The 18,594-nt window shown below is 38.0% G+C and overlaps 1 protein-coding gene across 1 annotated transcript in view; it reads right to left on the bottom strand.

Annotated features, from left to right (window-relative positions):
• The window catches only part of LOC124171236 (sialin-like), a 229,792-nt gene that overhangs the window by 44,866 nt on the left and 166,332 nt on the right, over positions 1–18,594 (bottom strand). The window contains exon 9 of the mRNA XM_046550379.1: positions 14,964–15,093. Within this exon, the coding sequence (XP_046406335.1) occupies positions 14,964–15,093 (130 nt within the window). The remainder of the gene's footprint in view (positions 1–14,963; positions 15,094–18,594) is intronic.

Below are 18,594 nucleotides of genomic sequence, written 5' to 3'. Positions count from 1 at the left end.
CACTCCCAACCTTTTCCGCAATAAGGATTTTCTACTCCTACCTGTCCTAACGATCTGGGTATTCCCCGATCCTTGGCAGTCGACACACTACCACCACTTCACCTCAAAACAACCTCTTGGCATTCCTTCTCCTTTCTCCTCCTCGCTCACCCCTTTACGTTAGTAACACCCCCAATGCATAAAACATCTGTGCATTTCAGTACACAAAGAAACGAGAAATATGTTCACAAATTTTCACCTCACGGTAAATTGTCTTTTCACCTATTCATAATGAAACGATTTTTACCATGTGAAGTCTAAACTCATCGTCAGGAAAGAGAAATTATTTTCTATCACACAATTAGTTGGGTAGTTATCTGGATTTCACCCCAATGGTAAACTGTCACGTCATCAGTAACTGTATTAACGCTTGCAATTTTGTATAGACTATCTTAGACGCAAAGGGATTTTTTTTCGAATGAAAGGTACAAGACATATAACAATAACTGTGCGATGTGTTCTTCACGGTAGTCGGTGAAATTTCTGAATCTCCTGGCAAGTTACAGTTACTCATTCAGCGAGAAATATTCACACAACGGTGAGGAAGCATTATTCTACGAATTCGGATAATGCATTGTGTTAAATTTTTCTTAGAATTGCGGCTTGGAGTAATTCTAAACAGAGTCACCCTAGGATGTACCCAAAGGCGACTATCACCATGGCAGGTACGTGGGCGCGGAGCGGAGAAGGTGCCCAAGCAAAACTAAGTCGGAAGCCACGGAAAAAACAAGGAAAACTTGGCTAGCCATGAGTTTCTATGAATAATTCTTGCGAAAAGATGAAGTTTTGTCAATGAACATTACAACGAAGCAAACATAATGATTCTTAGCTAAAAGAGGAAGCACAATTGGTATTGTAATATTTTCCTTTTGTTAAACAATTTCACTTGGTTTATAAGTTAAAAAAATAAATAATAGGATTATAAATGTATTATTGCATTTCATATGAAACATAATTGCTTTGACATTAGCGTTGAGAGTGCAGACCCTGACGTAGCGACGAGGAAATTCTCGGCCCAAGCAAAACTAAGTCGGAGGCCCATGAAAAAACAACTTTGACTAGCCATGAGTTTTTATGAATAATTCTCGTAAAAAGATGAAGTTTTGTCAATGAACATCATAACGAGGCAAATAGATTGATTCTTAGCTAAAATAGAAAGCAAAATTGGTATGGTAATATTTTCCTTTTGTTTAACAATTTTATTTTGTTTATAATGTTTAGAAATATAAATAATATGATTATAAATATATTATAGCATTTCATACGAAACATAATTGCTTTGACATTAACATTGAGAGTGCAGTCAACGACGTAGCGACGAGGAAATACTGAGCGCCGCAGCGGCGCCGAAAATCCAACGACGTAACTTTTTCCATTAGAGGCCAATAAAATGTAAACTATAGACACTACGCTAACAAAATTTTATATTTAGACGCACAAAGCAGAAAAAATAGACTACTGAAAATTTCAAAATGATTCATTGGAATGGAAAATTTTTACACCACTTTTAAAAGCACGAGCGCCGCTAAGGCGCAGCGAATCCATATGAGGGTTAAAGTGGACGTAAAAGTTTCGATTGAAATAAACATGAAAAAAACGCTATCGCAGTAGTCAGCAACTCATATCCATCAAGGATTTTGCCATTTCAATCTTGAGCTCACGCGTACTTGAGGCCGACAATTGCTCTTGTTTATAATGACGGAGGGGTCTTGGGCGCCGTGTCGTGGGGGCACACACGGGAAGTAAGTCAATGATGATGCCTTTCACATTCATGCATTGAGATTCAAATATTACCCGTTTCTCTCATTTCAGACATGACGTGTTGGTGGCCAGAATGCATTCATTTGACTCCATCATGCGATCCAGGGCCGCTCATGCTGACGCTCCTGAGTGTCGCGTGAAAGGCAGCAGGGGTGTCCCAGGGGCATCCGTTGCCTGATTGGAGAGGTGCAACACGGCTGGCAAGCTATTCCACGCTGCTGAAACTATCCGCGAACATGAAATATGATTTCGCGAGGAAATATCCAGTGCCCGGAAAATTGCACGGCAGGAGGGTCTCGCCCAAGGCGTGAATTTGAGAAACAAAAACTTAATAAAATTGATAAATATGAAATATTCACATGCGCCACTTACCACCGAGGAGAAGGCGAAGGTGAAAAGAACAGAGCCGAAATATATTTTCTCATTATAGCGAAAACAAACATAATCACAATAAAAATTTCAAACCTTCACTCTCATCTTTGGCACATTTTCCATCACGTGGCCAATTTTAGGCGACGAAATCAAGAGTGCTTTATTTCCATAATTGCCATTTTTATCCCTCCTTTACTTTCTATTCACCGTTAAAATTTTCCTCCACTCAAAAGATCGAACATGTGAAATAAAATCCTGATCAGCACCGAAATACAGATCAGAAAGACGAAATGTAAAAAGACGGGGAGGGGGGAAAATACAAATTTACGCACCTCGAAAAAATTCTACCTATCTTTACTCGTATTGACACGTGCAGTTGCATGAAAAAATAATAAAAGGCTCGTTCACGATTTGGTCACTGTCGACTGATACTAGGGAAATATTAGTTTACATTCCTTTACCTCGCCTGTTGGGTTTACCATAAGCGTGCATGCTATGGAAATCGCCGAATTTCCTGTGATCTGAGGCTGCCGAAGCATTCTTAAGGTATATTGATAATCTAAAATTCATCTAGATAATGGTTTATTATTATCTGTGGTAAATAGTGAGTATTTAAGCTTGAAAACGACATGTTTATTCAACCTTCGCAGAAGGTTTGCGGCTGGGCATACGGGTGCAGTAATTGCCCCGATAAACAGATACCTTGACTAACTTTCCACTGGTAAAATGTTAAACAGCAAATTATTAGTGAAATCAATGTCATTTGCTTGATGTACACGGTTAACCTTGTTGTAAATATATTTCAATTGCTAATGAATGTGCCATGTGCAGGAGGGGGATTCCATTGCGAAATTCTCCAATCAATTTGTAAGTTATCGTTAGCAGTGCAAAAATATATTAGAATACATTGAATTTTATCATGAGCTGTGATTTAGTTATCGTGAGATTATAAATTTAGACAAATAACCGTTTTTAACCAATAGTTTTCATAGTTTCATCAGCCTAATTACGGCCTTGGTGAAATTTTCTCAGAATAGGGTGGTTTCCTATTATTTTTTTATTGCCTAAATCGAAAGATTATTATTCCTGGAGTACGCATTTCACGCTTTTAGATTTTTAAATGACGATATCTATTTTTCTAGATTAAATGAAAAGAGAAAAATTTCAAGCACGCGAAAACGCGACGGCTAAGTATGAATTCTGGGAAAAATCCCGTGTGACGTCATTCTTGTTCCCGCTGCCGACGTGTGAGGTTACCTTGGGGCGATGATATGTGCGCCGCTGTGATGCAGGCTGCTAGCAGGTAGCAGAGTACCCTGCTAGCAGGTAGCGCTTGGCTTAAATAAGGATTATTAATAGCTTATCAAACGAAGGAAACTTTCCGACCATAGGCAGTTTTAATAGGTGATTATTAAGAGATGTTTCCCTGAGCTCTGTGCCTCATGCATGCATTGGTAATCTCAGACGATGTAAAACTCCTATATACACGTATAGAAACTAAGTCCCTGTGACGTCACGTGGAGTGGCATCGCACGGGCGCCACGGACCTTTTTCAAATGCGGTTAAAATACGCTAATGGTGGGTAACGAATCGCAATCAATGCCTTTCGTTTTCTTTGATGAAGTAAACTACCCTATTGAAATAACGGTACACCAAGAGAGTAGAATTGTGGTACATATCCGTAATAGAAGTTTTTAGATTTGTGAGTGAATATAGCGCTTCACGGAACGCTTTATGTGCGCAGATTTCGGGTCTATTTTGGGTACAGATACGAATAGCACACTATAAAGATTCAAAAGGTACCTCGAAGGCCTATTTTTGCTGACTTTTGCGAACACGTGCTTTTTTCAGTTTCCAGAGTGCATATTTTTGGATATGTATAGAAAATGGATAGTAATATATTAATTAATAATTTTGAAATGATACCTTCTTCGTTTCAGCCAATCGTTGTAAATGATTTCATAAAACGCTGTGTTATCCATCACCACGTAATTTTTTTGGAATGAATACCCTGTTACTCTGCAGATACTTGTCATTGTGGCTGATTTTTATGCAATTACTGTAGTGTGGCAAACCTTTTCGTTTATCGACAAATTGGTTTTTTTATTTAACAATAAACCTATTTCTTATTGAAACCTTGAAATATTCTTTTATATATTCAATTTCCTTTCTTTTTTGTATCCAAAATAAAGAGTATTGTGTGCTATATACCGCATGCTACTTTTTTGACCACCTTCATTTATTTGAGATACGCTAAAAGTTAATGGCATCGCCTAGAAGCTGTTTAAGGCAGCTGAGGATTTTACTCAGATGATGCCTATCTTCATGGCGTTTGTATGTGCTATAGATTTCAAATACTTATTTAATCATATTATTTTACTTGTGACGCGGTTTGCATAGTTTTTTTTGACGGATTAAGTGCCAAATGATATCATGTAATGCACGCAATAACGATTAAACGTGAATATTATCCTCACGCTCAGTACTATCCCAGTCTTCTCTCGACCATTGCCCTTTTTTCCTACTTTTATAAATTAAAATCTAGTTTGCAAAATTCTGTTGTGATTATCATGAGTAATACATTTAGTGGCGCACGTGAATTCATCTGTTATTCTTTAGCTTTTAGCCAAAAAGGAGCTGTTATATACTGAAAAAGACTTGTCTCGCGTCTCATTTTTAATTTTTTCAGAACTGTGGTTGAATTACCTTTTTTAGCCAAAATACGGATATCTTCCGGATTAACATTCAACCAGTATTCTCCGCTCATAGATTGGAACGGCTTTTTTAAGCTGTCATTAGGGAAAATAATGATTTTCCTTCAACGAATATGCCATACAGACCCATGTATTTCTGCTTCACCCAAGGTAAAGCAATATGGCGGACGGGCTAAACTGCCACGCCCCCCTGGCTTCACTTTCCAACCGTGGGAGGTATAGCTAACGCCTTCTCCGGAACATCTATGGTTACCACAATATACATGTATGCCCCTCATTCAGTCAATCTCTCATTAGTGTCAAATAAAAACCCGAAAATTTTCCAAAATAGAGTATGCAAAACAATGAGACGAATTTTTCCGTTCTTGGGTGGGTCGTCTACTATTCGAGCCATTGGCGGCGAAAAAAAGACCGAAGATAAGTTGATGACGTCAAGCGCTCCCGGCGAGCAAGTCACCTCCTCTCAGCTCCACCTCTCCGCATCAGCCTCGCGTGTTTCGCTGCTGTTAGCGAAGCGGAGTGCTCACAACGATTCCCGCTCCATCCTTCCGGATGTTCACCTCGTTGATGTTGCCGGAGAAACTTCTGTCGCCATCAATATCAACGCGGTGAATGAACGAAATAATGGAGCAGAATCATAGTGAGCGGTACATTCTATCATTGAACGGTTCTCCCAAAACGACTACATAAAACGGAACTGTGATGACGTCACCGATTACTGAAGGGTGGGTGGCTACGATCGGTTTTTTTTATTTGAAACTTACGAAAGAATGGCTGAATGAGGAGCATATTTTCTCCCCTAAGGTCGTGGCTAAACTCCCCTCCAACTACACACTCCTTCGAAAGAATTGCGATTTCGTGTAGGAGGGAGCAACCCCACTGGCTAAGGGAGCTTCAAATCAGAAGTACCAAGCGTGATGGAGTGGAGTTTTTCATATTTGAAATAAACACTTGCAATTTTCCACTGGTTTCATTTTGTACCTCGAAGGTGATGTAGTATCATCGAAGCCGAGGTCGGAATAAAAGTTTATAGCCGTGGAATAATGTAAGTGTTAATCTCAATATGTTGTTTCATTGAATATTAAGTAAGCGCGCTGGTGCCAAAGCAATGTGAACTGCATGTCACGTACTACGACAAAAATAACTACGTTTTCACGCACGCACGTTACATGGATTATAAGATCAAGTAATCATGGCTGAAAACTTTTTATTTCATACAGACGTTTCAGAACGTCGAATAAAATAGATTTCCAACTTTTTCCTTCATTGTAGACAGGTCCAGCGGGAGGAATGCGTCCTCGGAAGCCATTAGCCATCCATGTTATAACATCAGGTTTCTAAATTTATTCATCCAACATATTCATCTTATACACTCGCTTAACTATTTATTTCTATTTATTTCATTGCTATATGCTCTGTTGGATATTCTACTGGAGGCCACCAGTTCTGCCCTTTGGTGTTGGGGAAAGAGGGTGTTATGTTATAACCTGCCTCCTGACTTGACTAAATCAGCATAAGAGCGTGAGAATTTCTATCGGCCTGCGCGCCGACTAATGACATATATTAAGCACTACTGTTTTGCTGATACTTGAACTGAACATTCTGTAAAAGAGCCCTTGGGGAAGAGGGGGCCGGATTGTGTGTGGCCTCAGCCGGGCCCGCTTAAATAAAACGAAAAGTCAAGTCCACCTCTTCCCCTCTCACCACGCAAAAATTACCTAAGCTGTAGGTCGTGTTACTATACTATGCAACTGCGGACTTCAGCTGCCGTGACTTTGAAAATAGAATATGGCAGTAGTCGACAGTTGAATACCTGTACCTAGTCTTAAAAACTTCATAAGAAAACTTGGCCTTGAGCGAAGAAACGATTTTTCGGCAATAAATCATCATTGATAGCCGACTGAGGCATTCTTAATAAGTAGTCTATTGGCTAAGATAGGTTTCCGTATGTGCAATTTGCACATTACCCTAAGCTCTCCCCTCCGAACTTGGACTACCCTCTCCATTGAACCCTCACCTCTCCCCACGCATTCCGCTCGCGCCGTCTAAACACATTTTTCTCCTTCGTATCTATGTAAGGAGTATCCCCTCCTTGCCCACCATGTCCAGCACTTCGTCGTTCCTTTCGCTCTCCGTCCACTTCACCTCCTCCAATCGTCTCCACATCCCCTCCACTCTTTTGCTGTCCTCAGCACCGATGAGCGTCCGTGAAGCGATTCGCTCCATATTAGGGAATTGGAAATGATTAAGAAATGGACAAGAAACGAGAGGGGAAATGGAGCCGAGGGCAAAATCCAAACATTTAAGCGTGACGATGCAGGAGGGGGAAAGGTGACTTCGTAGCGAAAGGAATGACAAAAAAGTCCCGCAAATGTGCAAGCGAGATTTCAGGATTCGAAAGCAATACCTACTGATGGAAATCAGATGGGATTGAAATTTGCCCATGCACGGTGCAAACTATGACAGCTTTCCTTTCGGAAAAAAATTTGGAAAATTTCAAATTCAGTTTCTTTCGTTGAATGACGTACGTAATGCTATTCATAAATCTTCCAAAAAAGGATTGCCACAAGTGGGTTCAGCGAATAGCCCATAAACACTTCAATCTCAATTAGTAGAATGCATTTGCAGCATACCTCTCTGTAACTTGAGTGAAGTATCTGCGGAAGCATTTAATCGTATCAATGCAATTGCCTTTCCAAGAAGTGATTCATAACTCTGCGTCTCTCACTGCTTCAAAGCGACACCACCGCCGCGATATAGATGAAACAAACGTGATAATCAAGCATTACAGGAAAATAAGGCTGCCATAATTACAGCAAATAATGCTGTAATGGCGATAACTTCTCCATTCTAATAACGCCAACGTAGGCTAACATTGGATATAATATGCGTTTCACTGCATTCCTTCTTTTTGTATGACAAAGCAAACTGCAACCATGTACACCTATATCAAACATGATCAGATTGCAATGTCTGCATTAATTTTACGGTAGCTGAATAGCATTTCGAAGGTAATTATCAAGCTACAAACTCGGTTGATACATTAGAAAGAAATTAACGGATTTCTGATAATCAAACAGGTTTATTATTGGTAGTAAAGGCTATTCGAGTTCTCCACCGGGTAATCTCCTTCATGGCTGCCGACGTTTCGGGCTACGAGTCGTACTCCATCTTCAGGGTTGAGTGTCATTTCTCGGAAGGTGTTCGCCTTATATAGCGTGCCGGGATGACAGGTTCCCTCTGACTCTCTGGGAGGTCAGAGAGAACCTGTCATCCATGAAGGAGATTACCAGGTGGAGAACTCGAATTGCCTTCACTACCAGCATACGCCGGGAAAGCATCCGATCTTTTTTCAGGTTTATTATTCATTCCCTCTTTTCCACATCGTAACGTTCAAAGACTCCATTCCGATGTCACGAGTAATGTTCATCATTGCAGTTTCACCTTGAAAGGGAGATTCACTCCTATTGAGATTAAATGTGAAACCCAATTTACAACAGGTTTTCACGTGGAATGAAAAGGGGGCTTCATTGATGACAGTTACAGCAAATTCAACAAAATAATCGCATATAACTCATTAAAAGTCAAATATTTGAGGCTTCATGCACACGCCTTATATCGAACTAATGCACACCCTCATTTATCTCATTTATAGTTTCAAAATACCTGATATCGGTGTTTGGTCGATAAACCAAAATTACAGTTTTTCATTTACATACGTGAAAACATAAGGGAAGGTTTACATAAATAGCCATATGATTTCACAAATATTGTGTTCATGCAGCAATATAATACACACGTAGTACATTCAATTTTTGGATTTTCGAATATTATAGTTGTGACTGTTAGTCACTAATTGTTTGCGCCACTCGCTCTAATAGACGTGGTGCGCTAATTGCTCGCTTTCTTTTTCTCCCTAGAGGAGACGACCCTCATAGTGTCAGCCAAGTCATAAAGTTTTTAATAGAGACCGGGCTAATTAACAGAGTTTAGATACCAAACTTTTTAGCATCTGATGATCCTTTTTATTTCAATTTTTATGCATGCTTAAATGTTTCTTATGTACCTTTTAAAATTTTGATATAATAGATTGTCAGTGGTGCAAATTACCTTAGTTGTCGAGGCATTCTAAAAACAAAATACTACTACTCTTTTTTCAATTTCAATTTAACCAGAGCCATATGATTTTATGTACGCCAATAAGCCACGTAAAATATAAAAAAATAAATGATAGTAAGAAGATTAGGTAATTTCTATAGGGGCAAATTTTACTGGGGCGAACTTCACCCTTGCAAAAATATTGCCCAATACTGTCGCACTCAACACCCGGTAACGCCTGAATTAAAACGTTTCTGCGATTTTTGTGGTAATCATGTATTTTAATATCAATGGAATTCTGAGTCATTCAGTGCAAATTGTATTCTTTTAACACTAATAGTTACCGAGATACAGCCTGGTACCATATGGTACCGCTAGGCGTTTAAGGGTTCAAAAAATCGAAATTTGAAAAAAATTTCGGAAATCACATTTCTAAGCCAAAAACGTTAAATATTTATTATTTACCGTAAAATACATTCATTTTCATCCAAAATTACGCTAAAATATCTATAATATTCAATTAATTATTAAATATTAGTGATTATAAAATAGAAGTTATGTATAATTGACGTAGAAATCAAGAATAACATGATTTTAGCGTTTCACTCAGTCGTTGCCGCACATGGAAATGAACAAAGCAGTCACTACATTGCATTTCAAGCATTCTGTTCTTAATCTACTGGTTCAGTTTTCAGTAGCACACCGTCCCCGCTTGGGCTTGGATTTTATTAGGTGGTTGTGCCCTTCGAACTTATTTCGTCATGGGCACTGGAAAGAAGATAGACCGCTGTCAGTTGAATGCGTTCTTGAAACATGAATAAATTACAAATCTAGTTCTTTAGCTAATTACCCCATTCCAGTCGCACTTCTGGTAAATTGTGCACGTTCTTGATATTTTAGGGGATCCTTGTATCCAGCTGTTATTATACTAGTGCCAATCAGAACTCAAGCTGAGTTATGCTTTTTCAGGATTTCCGCATCAGCATCCATGCGTTGTGTCATTGCATCTAGAATACAAGTAAAAATGGATCACGACCATTTTGTCGCCCTCACACTATCTTTCCCAATTCCTTTTTCGTAGGCTTTCACTTTCCTTAGCTTTACGAATAGCTATCTGAGATATTGATGGACCACACTTTCTAGCCAAAACGTAATTGGCCTCCCCCGCATGAATTGCTAACAGCCATATTTTCCAAAGAGAACATTATCGACTCATTGAAATTCAAGGACTGCTATTCTCTGAAATATTTGCCGATTCTTTCTTTTGCCATGCCCATAAAAGGGCGCATTTTCCACATCTTATCTGATTTACCCATAGCAGTGTAATCACAGCAACGAATAAACCTACGAATTTGTAGAAATCTGTCACGTCTCATTGTGTAATAAACAAGATTATTTCTGGCGTTTAGTGCTGCCTCACAACAGTGCCTTTTACTGGGAGTCGTTTTAGGCCTACTTATAAAAAGAATTGCAACAAATATTTTCAGTACCTCATGTGTTATATTTGGGTCATAATAGTTGCAGAATTGTACACACCTATTCGGCTCTAATACTTAGTGCGTAAGGACATTTTCGTCAAGAACAGTTCAAATGTTCTGGTTGGGGATGCTTCATGAAACAGTGAGTTGGTAATCAGGATTACGAGAGATCCTTTCGTGCTTTACGATCTCTTCATCATCAAAAATGCGTCCTTCCTCCCTATTTTCATACCTTTTGGGTGCTTTACGACTCGGTCCAGTTTCACTACACTTTTGAAAATTCTCAGACATTTCTTGAGTTTGTGCTTTTTATGTTTGTTATACTGTGCCACTATAAAATGGCAAACTCTGCTGTATGTGGACAATTTGATAAATAAATAAACTCAGCTGATTATCCACCTTTTCGTACAACCTCAAATTCGAGCGAAATTGGCGTCCACTCGTTATTCAATTTTCCTCAGTCAGAATTCATCCTCTCTTTGCAGCAGCACATGCTACATTACAAGCAGTATGTGCAAGTTATTTCGGTTTTACTAGCACATGAAAGTGTGCAAAGTATCCGAGTGTGATTGAGATATGTAAGACCAAAATAATTTAAAGCATTAGAATGCTTCTTGTCGAAGTAATGCCTGTCGCGTGGTCGTCTCTTGCCGCCAGCCATCATTGAATTTTCCCCTTAGCAAGCCCCCTTATTCACCATCATACCCCCTTCCTAATTGAGTACACGGATACTCTTCCTATTCATCTTTCTAAATAGGGTTCAGGTATGCAATTATACCTCCCACCTCTTGAGCCCTCGTGAGGGTACGAGATTCTGAAAAAATGCGGACAATTTAGGGCCTTATGTACTTGGATGACGTCCTTATAACAAAAAAATTAACTTATGTACACATTTTATGTGCGTAATAACATCCATATAACGCAAAATTTATAATTTAAATGATGAAAAACATATAACTGTAAAATAAAGATCTGTTAGAAAACGAAAACAACAGAAATATTCGTATTTACGCTTTCCGCCAAAACACGGTAGTGCAAGCGCCTAGCGGTACCATATGGTACCACCAAAAAGGTTAGAATCAGAACATCCCAAATATTAGGCCCACATAAAAACACCATGCTTAATATGAAATGTACATAATATGACAATCATAATTACATAAAAACATCTTCGTATTTTGAGTACGTAAAACGCAAGTAAAGAAAATCGAATTGCTTGCACTAAAAATTCCGTTTTTTTCGGATAGCTGAAAATTCTCAATTTTCAAACGGCTCTAAATACGTTAATTTCAGCTTTGAAAAAGTAAACTTTTCGGTAAAATGTGAATGAAAACATTTTTATTATGTTTAAGCTCTCAAAAATCCAAATAAATTACGATAAGTGACTAAAAAGTTACGTTTAGCATTGTGCTACCGGCTGGTACCATATGGTACCGCTAGACGTTAACGGGTTAATGCTTTTACTGCCGCGCTCTGTCGCAAACCTTCGAATGAAAGCCCTCCGGCTAGACTAATAAATTGGACAGTAAGTCACGGATAGGAAATAGAATGGCAAGAACTTATAGAGATGCAAAATGGGACTACGTCTACTCTCCAACACCAATTAATACCAATACAAACGCGCTAACTACTAAAATTAAACCACAATAATATCCTTTAAAATAATTGACTGGCGTTAACAGGTGAGTAAATACGAGAAAGCAAAAGGAAGCAAAATGAATTCATATTAGGAATATTATTCGCAAAAAATTCTATCATACAAAGATAAAGCAACACGAGTCATATAATCTCCATGATAAAACAAAACTTCAATATTTGTAAAAGCTGGAAGAGACAAAAACACATATTTTTATTGATTGAATTCCATCAAGATTAAAAAATTATCGAACCAAGCATGGGATTGATTAAACTTAATATTGAAAGTGAAGCTAACCTAAAGACAAGACGGTTAAAAGTATACAGACGTCATCTTCTATTCTATCTATATTCATTTCGGGTTAAAGTATTAAGACTAGCTGTTACTATGAATCAAGTTACGTAAGTAAGCTTTTCGCATAACATTTGAAGCTAGTGCAATAAAACTTTAAAAAGGAAAAAAGGTAAGTTTCAAAATGAACCAGACGTCAATGCAAAAAAGGAAAGCAATAAATCGGATCAGATGCAGCAGTAAATGAAGTGAGGTTCATCAACAGTTGACTATAAATAGACTCAAATTTGATCAGCCATATCTCAGAATAGAACGCCACTGGGCTCAAGAATTTATTGAAAAATTTTATGTCATGGAAAACAGCGAATCAAATGTTATTCAATTTTTAAAAATAAAATCCGCGGCAGAGTCAATTACTGGGAAATTATGACTGTGCAAGTGCCTCTTGCAACGATATAATTTGCCGCCCTTCATTGAAATGTGGAATTTAACACAACTTTTACAATGTCATTTTGTTGACATTATAAAACAGTTAGGATTAAATAATAAATATAAGAAGATTACATAATTATTTCAATGACAGATAAATCATGAGTTGAAAAACTAATGCTAATTCTCGTCTGATAACTGAACATAATTTTCTGTGAATACCTCAACACCACAACTTGCAACTCGGCTGGCATTCACCAATCTTGAAAGTAATGGAATGGATATATATAATTAGTAGACAACCGTGTAAGATACTTATACGCCGATCACGATAAATCCAATTTATTGATCACCTCCTCATCCCCACATTACATTTCTTCAGCACGGAGTAAGTCAGCGCATAAAACTTATCGAGAGAGGACACTGAGACTTAACTAATAAATTGGACAGTAAGCCACGGATTGTATGTACGCAGTTAAAATATAAGGAAAACTCCTATCAGATGAAACTCTTATACATGAACGCTACTATCATTCAAATGTAAAATATGGTCACAAACACGCCTCATTGTTCTCCATTTTTTATAAATATACCCTCTTTTGGTTTCCCTTTCGAATAGATCCTTTCCATAATAGTAACGAAGCGTTGACGGACAACCGACCATCATCTTCCCTCCATGATAAACCCCGAAATCATGTACAGCAAGCGAAGGAGATATTTGCGCAAGTCAGAAGAGATTGGCCAAGCGACGGAACTCCCTGACTAATTTCCCACTTCAATCTTAAAATCAAGCCGGACAATTCCACGCCTTCGTCCCCAATGGGCTACCATTTTGCTCGACAAATCCCCATACTAATACATCCCCATCCTAAAATCATCATTTTTTGCAGACTCCCGGATCCATTCTGCGTAAACGAATCCTTGATCAATTTCAATATTGAAAGGGTCTGAGGCATCAACCGTTGGCTTAGTAAGCCAACTTTTTCCAAGCCTATCAAAGAATCGGATATCCCGAAATATGAAATCATGAAATAAAGTCATAAAGCATTATTTAGTTCAAAAATTTTATGTCATACTTTTATTTCAAGAGTAATTTTAAATGAAGAGATTTGAACTTCTTTCATAGGTACAAATTGAAAACTTTTAATTAACGGTTGTTAACGGTTCTCTCAAGTTGGGCTACCTTTTAATGAGGCTGAGATCCGCGTTTCACAAATTACCACCGAAATGAGCTTCTAGCAAGGAAACATAAAAATAAAATATATGCTCAAAAAACATAACTACAATGACGGTGGCGCTCCTATTGGTCCAGATAGCGTTGACGCCATTGTCCTACCAAATTTTAACAAAAGAGGATACTCAATACTATCACTAACTAAAGTGTAAAGTAGACGGCTTACACTTTCCAGGAGCTAATTTACGATTTCATTCATCTCAGAGAAATTACGCCCGGTGAATGCTACGGTGCTCGTTAGAATCAAATAATGCTATAAGTTGATATCCAGATCAAAAATGAAAATACAGCCACTTCTTCACCGTAATAACCTCAATCCCGAGCACGCCGAAGCAATCAGGGACCCGGGCTGGGAAGATGAATTTGCTAAAATAAAAATTAGACACGAAAACTAGTTCCAAATATGAAGTATGAGATTAAACTGATAAATTAAATTGCTCAAGATCACAAAATCGTAGTCTTATAATTACCTTCAAATATATGTAATTGGAAACATAACACTGAGCAGTTTCGTTGCAAACGCAATAAAAAACCCTTTAGAAATCTGTTGACATGTTTAATTACATATTGGTATTTTAATATTTGCAATTACCTTTAATGCAAGCCGAAACTGGAAAATTTTTATGACAAACTTAATGTTGCATCGCATTTGAGATGCTGCGATCTGGGCTGACAACACAACGTCTACGTGCATTCGACTAGTGAGAGAAGCGAGTAACTTCAAGTGGGCTTAGAAGGAGTTGCATATTCATTACATCCCGAACACATCGAAAAGTACGCTCTAGCACCTCGGAGGATTTTACGTCACGCAATAACGCGGGTCAGCGAACTCGTCGAAGTGCCTTTTCTGTCGATTCTGTTCCTCACGAACGCAGAAGTTCCAGTGAAAATATGTAAAAGCAAATTCTTACACATGTAGACAAGAAGTTTGCGGACTGTAGTGGTGGAGACCAAATGAGCTCGGTAGTGGTCCGCCAACAGTCCAAGAGCAATAGCACACAGCAAGTGCCCGATGAAAGGAAGGGAAGACAAGACCCCATCCTGAAACGAGAGAATTATGATCTTAATCTTCTTCTCTCCAAAAAATGGCATTAAAGTTAAAAGTACCAAGGCAGAAATCTGCATTGTATTTCCTCATGCATGAGCGCCACCGATAATTTTCGGTAAGGAATTATTTTATAAAAGGAGAACGCAAATATCAAAGACGAAGGATTTTCATTCTGAAGTGAGCACGTTTGAAACACCATATTCTCCATACATGGAATATGTACGTACCACGTACATCCATATTTTCCATTCCACGAGCTAAAATAATGAAATTTTCCATTTCAACCAAATTAAGTTTTCATCTCGCGGCCAATATGAATGAAAATTGAACTTCGTAGTATTAGAGAATTCTCTGGAATTATTAATGTTAGGTTTTGTGTGGAAAATTACTAGAAAAATTCACAATTTTGGTTAAAGGAAATCCAAATATCATACATATGACAAACACTATTAATGTCAGTTCAACATTTGTAATAGTTCTATATCCACCTAAGAAATATGTATCTAATCAAATGTCCGATTAAGAACTAATTTTCGGAATTATTATTTTATCATGATGAACCATGTTACTCAAAACTCCCGAGAATACCGTCCACGTTAACGAAACTTTGCCTTTACATTAGTGAGCGTGGGAAAATTCCCCAGGACAGGAATACGAACCACGGAACTTTGGTTTCGCGTGCCACAGCACAGAGCAGTGCCCAACTCTAATTCCCATTGCAATTTCCCGAGGTTCATCTCCATTTAAATACAACCCCCCAATAGGCGAGTGGCGGGGGAAACAGTCATGATGCTAGAGGTCAGTCCCTTGCGTTGAAATTTATGACACATCTACGAAATACCCTGCGAACCACCTCTAGGGTGTTTGGAAGGGGGTGCTCAATCACCAGCATGCAACTGGACTCCCACATGCACACCACACGGTCTAAAAAACGCCACGCATACCAGCAAATTATACTGCCATATGCTGTTAGAATAATAATAAAATTCAGAAACACGTATTAAGTTTTACATAAGTTTGTAGGCTATACTATAAGTCATCTAATCTATTTATGTTTTCTAACGCTGCCGTTATAATCTCTTATTGATCGTGGAAAAAAATACATTCTGAATCTGTCTGTTCTACAGTCTATTCCTCTTATTTTATTTACATGATCTGATCTTCCGTAGTATGTTGGAGTCCGCAAGATATGGCTAACTTCGTAAGAAAAGACACTGCTGTTGAATTTATCTAATAGATTTATTCTATTTTTCAATCTACGGTCTGACAGAGATTCCCATTCGAGTTTATCCAAGAGGTCAGTTACACTAGAAAGACTATCGTAACGATCTTTCACGTGCCTGGCAGCTCTTCTTTGCACGCGTTCTGTGTTATTAAGCCTTTTTCATGAGGGTCCCAAACACTGGCAGCATATTCTAAATGGGGTCTAACGAGGGAGAAGTAGGTAATTTCTCTCACTTCTCTCACTTTTCCTAATATTCTTTTAACAAAACCCATTTTATGATTAGCTAGACCTGTTATTTCCCGAATATGTTTATTCCACGATAGATCACAATTTAGTCTAACTCCTAGATATTTCACGGATTCAACTGTCTTTAATTGGGTACCCCAAATGATATAGCTATGTTGTGGGGAGTTATCATTCCAGAAAATCCAGAAAATCATTAGGTACTATATAATAATAATATTTATTTGCTCTGGGTACAATACCTAAGAGCACAAATTGTACATTAGTGGTGACCAAAGTACATACATTATACAGTTGATAACATATTAATTATAAGTAAATTACATATGAACATAAATAAATAGCATATTACAGTAGATAATTTAGTTTCGGTTTATCAAGTTGAATTTAATCAAAACATGAAAACGTAAATATGTCATTTAATAAGGTATTTTTAACATAATAATAAATAAAAAATTTGATACTTAATAAAATTTTATCATTTTATAACATTTTAATGAATAATAAACCAAAAAATGGTGAAGAAGAAAAAACAGGAAAACCGTCGCAAATTCTATTGGTATTAAACTTTGGATTACATGACAATGAATTATAGATTACTGAATTATGTTTTGCGGGAAAAGTGTGAATGAAGTTTTGATTTGAAGGACTGCATATTTTTAATATTCTTCAAGTTGATGGGGAGGGAATTCCATAATTTTGTTGAGCTTACGAGGAAGGAGTGATGGTATTTGGTGGTTCTGTGGGTGGGGCAATTAAGGTCGGACGACGCGCTTCTTGTATTCATAGTGTGGGACTGTGGTTGGTGTTCAAACATATCTATTACGTATTTTGATTCTGAGGTGGAGAATAACGAGAATAGGAAAACACTGAGCAGATAAGCGTCTGTCCTTGACAGGCAACCAGGATAGTTTTTCCCTATAAAAGGACACATGTTCATCGTAACGGAGGTTAAAAATGAATCTAATACAAGAGTTGTGGATCCTCTGACGTCTCTCATTAAGGTCATCAGTAAGATCACCACATACCAAGGAACAATAGTCTAAATGGGGAAATGCTAAGGCATTCATTAATTACGTCCCAGTATGATTCGGTAAGACATGTTTCTGGGTTTTAAGCTGATACAAGATGCTGTTAACGCGATTTGAAATTTGGTTGACTTGATCATGCCGGGTGAGATTGTTATTCATAAGAATTCCCAGATTTCTGACTACGTTAGAGTACTGAACGGTGACATTGTCGACTTCTATACGCGGTATGATATCGTTGTTAATTTTATTGATGAATTTAGAGCTACCAATTATTATTGCTTTAGTTTTGGTACTATTCAGGGTTAGTTGGTTGTCTCTTACCCACAAGGAGATAGCTTCAGCATCATGTTGGAGTTTAGTTGTTCCTACACGGAGATCTTGCAGATGGCATTGAAAATAAATTTGCAGGTCGTCGGCATATAGCATATACTTACAATTTTTTAATGTTTTGGGAGGTCCAAAATGTAAATTGCAAACAAAAGCGGGTCAAGAACAGTTCCCTGGGGAACACCATGCTTAACTGGCAGCCATGAGGACAAGTTTCCAACAGAGTCCTTGACAGCATGTTTACGGTCTGTGAGATAAGAGTGAAACCAGTTCAGAACAGAGGCAGAGAAATTCAGATGCGCTACCTTAGCGAGGAGTTTAGCATGCTTCACTCGATCGAACGCTTTGCTAAAATCAAAAACGACCAAAATTGTAACCATTTTTTCTATCAATGGCCAGACGAATGTCGTCAGTTATTTTCAGAAGGGTGGATTGAGTGCTAAAGCTCTTTCGGAAACCAGACTAGTAAGGGTCTACTTTGTTATTTTTAATCAGGTAATCACTGACTTGTTGGTGAAAAAGTTTCTCGAGAACTTTAGATAATGAGCAGAGGAGAGAAATAGGTCGAAAATCAGAAGGTGAAGATGGATTTCTCAATATTTTAATCGGTAGAACTATTGCTGACTTCTACATAGATGGATAGACAGATGGATAAAGGATGATTAAAA

This window comes from Ischnura elegans, chromosome X (assembly GCF_921293095.1).
Source record: "Ischnura elegans chromosome X, ioIscEleg1.1, whole genome shotgun sequence".
NCBI lineage: Eukaryota > Metazoa > Arthropoda > Insecta > Odonata > Coenagrionidae > Ischnura > Ischnura elegans.
Note: the sequence above shows the minus strand (reverse complement) of the source record. Positions and strands in the feature narration are given on the sequence as shown.